We start from the raw sequence: 6000 nt of genomic DNA on the forward strand, positions 1-6000 counted from the left end.
TGTATGCATGTCTCTGTGTGGAGGGTGCTTGATATACATATACCAATGTTTTAAAAGTTTGTGAACATTAAGAAAACACAAACAAATGTAGCATGCAAATAGAGTTTTTGATATTCCATTTTCCAATTCCAACGGGGCTGTATGACCCACAGGTATAAGAATTAGACTGAATTAATAATGTACTCAGGCTGAAACTACACCAAAAACTTTAAAAAATGTATTTTGCTAGTGACAGTCGAAATGAGAGATTTTAGAGTTAGGAGTGTGGGGCATTTAAAGCACCTTCAAACCACTTCTTGATTCTCTTATTGCTTCAATTTAGCAAATTTTCATGCAGCAAATTTTATTTCCTTTTCTCTTTGTTTCCTTTTGCTGCCTAGCTTTCTTTCCCTACATAGAAACGGGCGTCATACCTATAAAACAATATTGTCATAAAAATTGTCTTTGCCACAATTAAATCCTAAAGTATAATAATAGTTTTATTCAAAAAGACCACTGTAGAAGCTCAGAAAATTGGTGCTTTGTATGTCATTTCTAACTCTCTGACATTTAGTGATGGAAAGTGCACAGGAAATTAAATTTCAAAGGTAAGGGACTCAGGATTTGGTACCTAGAATTTCCAGTCATATATACCCCCTTAGCCTCTTTAATGTGTGCTGGACATCATCTTCTCCTCATCTGACATGAGTTTGAATCCCTTTCTCATCCTGGACTCTCTCCTCTGCTTGTATTTAAGTTTTTCAATGTCTTTCTAAAGGCACAGCACTCAAAACTGATTGTAATACTATAGACACGGTGAAGCTATATAGATCTGGAACCATATCAGAAGCAATATAATTCTCTTTGAACATTTATGATTCTGAACTAAAATAAATATAACTGTGGGAAGGGAACTGTGTTGTTGGAGATATTGAAAGAAAGGAGGCAATTTATACATTTTGGACTCTGAGTTTACTTTAAAAGTTAAGTCAGACAGACTGTCTTAAAAATTTCAAAAGTGAAAGGAGGGCTGGGGATATAGTTCTATGGTAGAGTATTCATTTAGCACATGTGAGACCCTAAGCACAATTACCAGTACTACAAAAAAAATAGATAAACAAATAGATAAATAAATAGTAATATTATATCACACAAAACATTCCCGTGCAAAATTTCAACCTTATTTACTCAACAAATCATCTGTGGTGAGACAACTACTATATAGCACCGTGGTAAATGTCTCTGCACACACACACACACACACACACACACACACACACACACGAATATGGCCTTCTTCTTGAGGAATTTATAATTCACTTAGGAAGCTGTCCATGTACCTGTGATATAAGCAATCAAAACTTAAAAGGAAGGTGACAGATATTAAATAAGAGGTAGCTCAGAAACTTTTATGTAGGGAAGATAAAAAGGAAGGTATTGTGAGCGACAAGCGCTATGGTTGATTAAGTATAGTAGCGACACAAATGTTGCTGAAGTTTTCCACCAAAGCATTCTTAGTGGCACAGAAAAATTAGCACACTCACCTAGAAAATACCAGGAATAGTGCCTTAGTAAGCTTAACCTATTCTTTTAGTTTGGGATTTAATTTAAATTTTGGGACTGGAGAGACAGCTGAGTGGTTAAGAGCACTGGATGCTCTTGCAGAGGACCTGGGTTCTGTTCCCAGCACCCATATGGCAGCTAACAACCATCTGTAACTCCTCTTTCAGGGGATCTGACATCCTCTTCTGGCTTCTGTAGGCACTGCATAACATGGGAGCACTCGCATACATGCAGACAAAACACACATATACATAAAATAAAAATAAAATTTAAAAAGTATTCAAATTTTGCATTTCACTATGACAGTAATATTTTAAATATATAATTCTTTGTTATGTACTTTCAAAAATATTATATAAAGGTTATATGAAGATGCATAATATTTCACTCAAGGATATGCTTTCTTGTTTGATTGTACTTTCTTTTGTAACAGGGTCTCCTTATGTATCCTAGACCAGCCTGGCCTAGAACTTGCTATGTAGCTAAGGGCTGGCCAGGGACTCATGATGCTACTGTCTCACTTTCTCAAACGCTAGGGTTATGGACATGTGCTATGACACATGACTCATTGCATGTTATTTTTATTTTATGAGTGCTATGCCTGCATGTATGTAAGTGCACCTGTGTCATGCAGTGGCTGTGGAAGACAGAAGAGGGCATCATATCCCCTGGAACTGGAGTTACAGATGGTTGTTAGCTGCCATTTGAACCTGGGTCTTCTGCAAGAGCAGTCAGTGCTTTTAACCGCTAAGTCATCGCTCCAGTCTCTCATTACATATTCTTAAGCATTAAAGAGAAATGTTCTAAAAGCAGTGTTTATGGAGCTAGAGAGATGTCTCAGTAGTTAAGAACACTGGTTACTTTTGCAGACGACCAGGGTTTGGTTCCCCAGCACCAACATGGCAGCTAACAACCATCCATAACTCCAGTTCCAGGGGATCTGACATCTACTACTGGCCTCCATGGATATTGCATGCACATGGTGTACTGGCATATAATACAGGCAAGCAAAACACTCATACACATACAATAAAAATTATTAAATAAATAAAAATTAACAAAAAATCCAGTGTTACCTGGACATGTTGGTGCATGCCTTAAATCCAGCACTTGGGAGGCAGAGGCAGGCTCATCTCTGTGAGATTGAGGCCATCCCTGTCTATATAAGGTCCCTGTGACTACAGGGAGACCCCGTCTCAAAAAAAAAAACCCACAAAAACAAAAAACCCCAAGTGTTTGTGAAAAATTCCACTTTGGAGCAGTGTCGAAGAAAAATTTGAGGAGATGAAAAGAGACAAGATACGATGACTCAAAGAGATCAGTTGAAGGAAAGTGACCCCTAGGAAGGGGGAAATACTGATGCTCACCTGATCCAGCATTTTTGCCATCCCCTCCAATTAGTGGGACTGTAATGGCTGCAGGGCTCCCATCTGCAGGCAAACTGGTATAGACCATGGGCAAAGACTGAACCACCAAAGGGATGGTCTTTAGCCCACCCATCTTATTTGGCAAACTGACTGATGGGATGGTGTGAATCACATGTAAAATTGGCTGGCCACCAGTCCCCTGAGATGAGGCCAGGATAGAGCCTGGAGTCAGAACAGTAGGGATGTTTGCTGAAGTACTTGTGTCAGATGTTGAAGTAGATACCATAATGGCTTGGTTTGCAGACTGTGGCTTGGGAGGACATATTGGAGCTTGCAGCATGCTAGCAGGCTGTAGAGGAGCCTTAGGTTTGTGAAAGGAGAGATCAACTGGTTCCACCTGCGGCAGATTGAAATCACTAGCCAGGAGTTCTTCTGGTGGTTCAATCTTGATGTCATTAAACAAGGCCGGGTTCTCCATTGAGTTGGAATCCAGGAGTGGTGGAGATGTCATATTATTTCTGTCAGCTGTCACAGGGGAATCTCTGATCTGAACAGGACCAGTGACCTAAATAAACAAATAAATGAGAGGTGAGAAATAGCTACCATTAGTACCCTGAAGGGACATGTGAACAATGAAAGAAGAAAATCTCTGTTCTCATGGAAGGATATATGATAATGAAGGAAATGAGGCAGGAGCACACTAAAAAACAAAAAAGAAGGGAAATGTTTCTAAGCACCTGTGTTAGGTATTGCACTGCAGTTACCAGGCAATTGATAAAAATCATTTCATTAAATTTTCACAATCATATCTAAAATCAGATTTCATTTTTAATTGGAAAAATTCAATAAAAGGATATTCAATTAGAAAATAGCTAAGATCATTAATAAAAATTTTATATGAAAAGCAAAAATCATTGTACTAGGTCCAGTGACAGCATACATACATATGGTCCAGGTAAGAAGATGTGCATACTAAGAGTAATGATAGAATTGCTTACAAGTTATATCAAAATGAGTGTATTGCATATGAGCAAGGTGTTTCAGAGAAACAAAAGGGAACTGTGGATGTAGCTCAGTGGTACAGCACTTGCTTAGCATAAGTAAAGTCATGAGTTCCATTTCCAGCATCAAAAGGGTGTGTGTGTGTGTGTGTGTGTGTGTGTGTGTGTGTAGTTCATTCTCTCTAGAGAGGGAAGGCTTCAACATTTTAAATGTCAGAGAATTAGTAGGATTTTTCTAGGCAGAAAAGAAGTAACAATATTTCTATTTGCAAAGATATGACAACAGGAAATATGCTTAGAGAATATAATACAGGGCAGTTATTTGATTTTATATGCAATATTAAGCTGCAACTTCTAAACTGTGAGATATTTAAAAAAATATATACGTATCTGCAATGCCATCACTTGGAACCAAGGCTGAGATGGGAGAGGTTGAGGTGAGAGGATCATGAGTTTGAGGTCAGCCTGGGATGCACAGTAATACTTGGTCTCAACACACACACACACACACACACACACACACACACACACACACACACAAACTACCTTATCCAAAAGAAACGGAATCAGTATGTCAGAGACATTTGCATTTCCATGTTCACTGTAGTACTACTCATAATATCCACGAAATGGAAAAATATATAACTGTCCAGCAACTGATGAAAGGGTAAAGAAAATGTGATACATATACTCAGAGGATTAGTACTCATCCCCAAAAGAAATAAAATTCTGCCATTTGTTCAACATGGATGGAATTGGAGATCCATATTTTAAGTGAAATAACTGAGGCACAGAAACACATGTATCACATGATCTCATTCATATATGGAATCTAAAAAAAGTTGAACTTGTACAAGTTGAAAATAGAATGGTTGACTTCCAGGGCTTGGGGACAGTGGAAGGAGAGAGATGTGGGAATGACTGCTCAATGGGAACTAAGTTTTTTTGACAAAAGCAAGGAGGTCTGGAGTCCTATCACATAGCATTATCTACAGATAATGAGAATGTACTGTACATGTAAAAAAAAGAGATGATTTCAAAAAATTTCACCCAAAAGAAATGATATATGTTTGAAGAGCTAAATATATGAACATGAGTTTCACATTATTCAATGTATACACATATCCAAACATTACATGGCACCCTATTAATATGCACAATCTTTATGTTTTTGATTCATCAGTTAAAATAAATTTAAAAGTACTAATAAATGGTCACTGAATATGCAATATAAAAGAATATAAAGTTCCAACCTAATGAAAAATTTTTCTAAAGATTCAATAAATTCAGATCTCAAGGATAATGTGTGCTATTACCAAGCAACATAGTCCATGAACATGGTCTTGAAGATAGTATTAATTTAGCTCACAATCAAAACAAACCTCTATTCTCTGTCAATATGATATTTGAGTTATGGAAGTTTTAAACTATGAGATGTTCACAATTCATGCTTTATGTAAAACAGACCTATCATTTAGTTACATATTTGGAAAAAGAAAGAAGGAGTTCAAGGACTGGTAATAAAAGACAATTGCTTGGAAGAGAGGAGTGACATGGGAAAGACTATTTCAGTAAGATTTAACTTGCTGTTCAATGAAAGGAGACTCAAGAAAAGACGGACTTCAAAGGGACCAGAAAGGAATAAAATAGAAATATTTTGGTGAGACAGATAGAGAAACTTGAATACTGACTACATATATGATGATATTAAATACTTACTGTTAAAAATAAGGTGAGGTACTGGTATTATAGTGATAACTATTTTTAAAAAATAGGTATGGGCTGGAGAGATGCCTCAGTGCTTAAGAGCACTGACTGCACTTACAGAGAACGCAGGTTAGATTCCCAGCACTCACATGATGGCTAACAACCATCCGTAACTCCAGTTCCAGGGAGTCTGATGCCTTCTTCCGATGTCTGTGGGCATTGCATGACATGGGTGCACTTACACGTAAGCAGGCAATATACTCATGCACATAAAATAAAAATAATAAAATATAGTTGAAGGGGAAAGAAAAATCTTCCATGACATAAATAGGCTGAAGGAATTCTTGTCCACAAAACCAGCCCTTCAGAGAGTTCTGGAAGCA

General features: G+C 37.4%; 1 protein-coding gene across 7 annotated transcripts in view; it reads right to left on the minus strand.

Annotated features, from left to right (window-relative positions):
• Klf8 (Kruppel like factor 8) overlaps positions 1-6000 on the minus strand; it is a 257155-nt gene that overhangs the window by 64092 nt on the left and 187063 nt on the right. For all 7 annotated transcript variants that reach the window (XM_029561700.1, XM_029561703.1, XM_008829260.3 and 4 more), the window contains one exon: positions 2910-3474. In XM_029561700.1, the coding sequence (XP_029417560.1) occupies positions 2910-3474 (565 nt within the window). The remainder of the gene's footprint in view (positions 1-2909; positions 3475-6000) is intronic.

This window comes from Nannospalax galili, unplaced genomic scaffold (genome assembly GCF_000622305.1).
Source record: "Nannospalax galili isolate Female #2095 unplaced genomic scaffold, S.galili_v1.0 scaffold994, whole genome shotgun sequence".
Classification (NCBI taxonomy): domain Eukaryota; kingdom Metazoa; phylum Chordata; class Mammalia; order Rodentia; family Spalacidae; genus Nannospalax; species Nannospalax galili.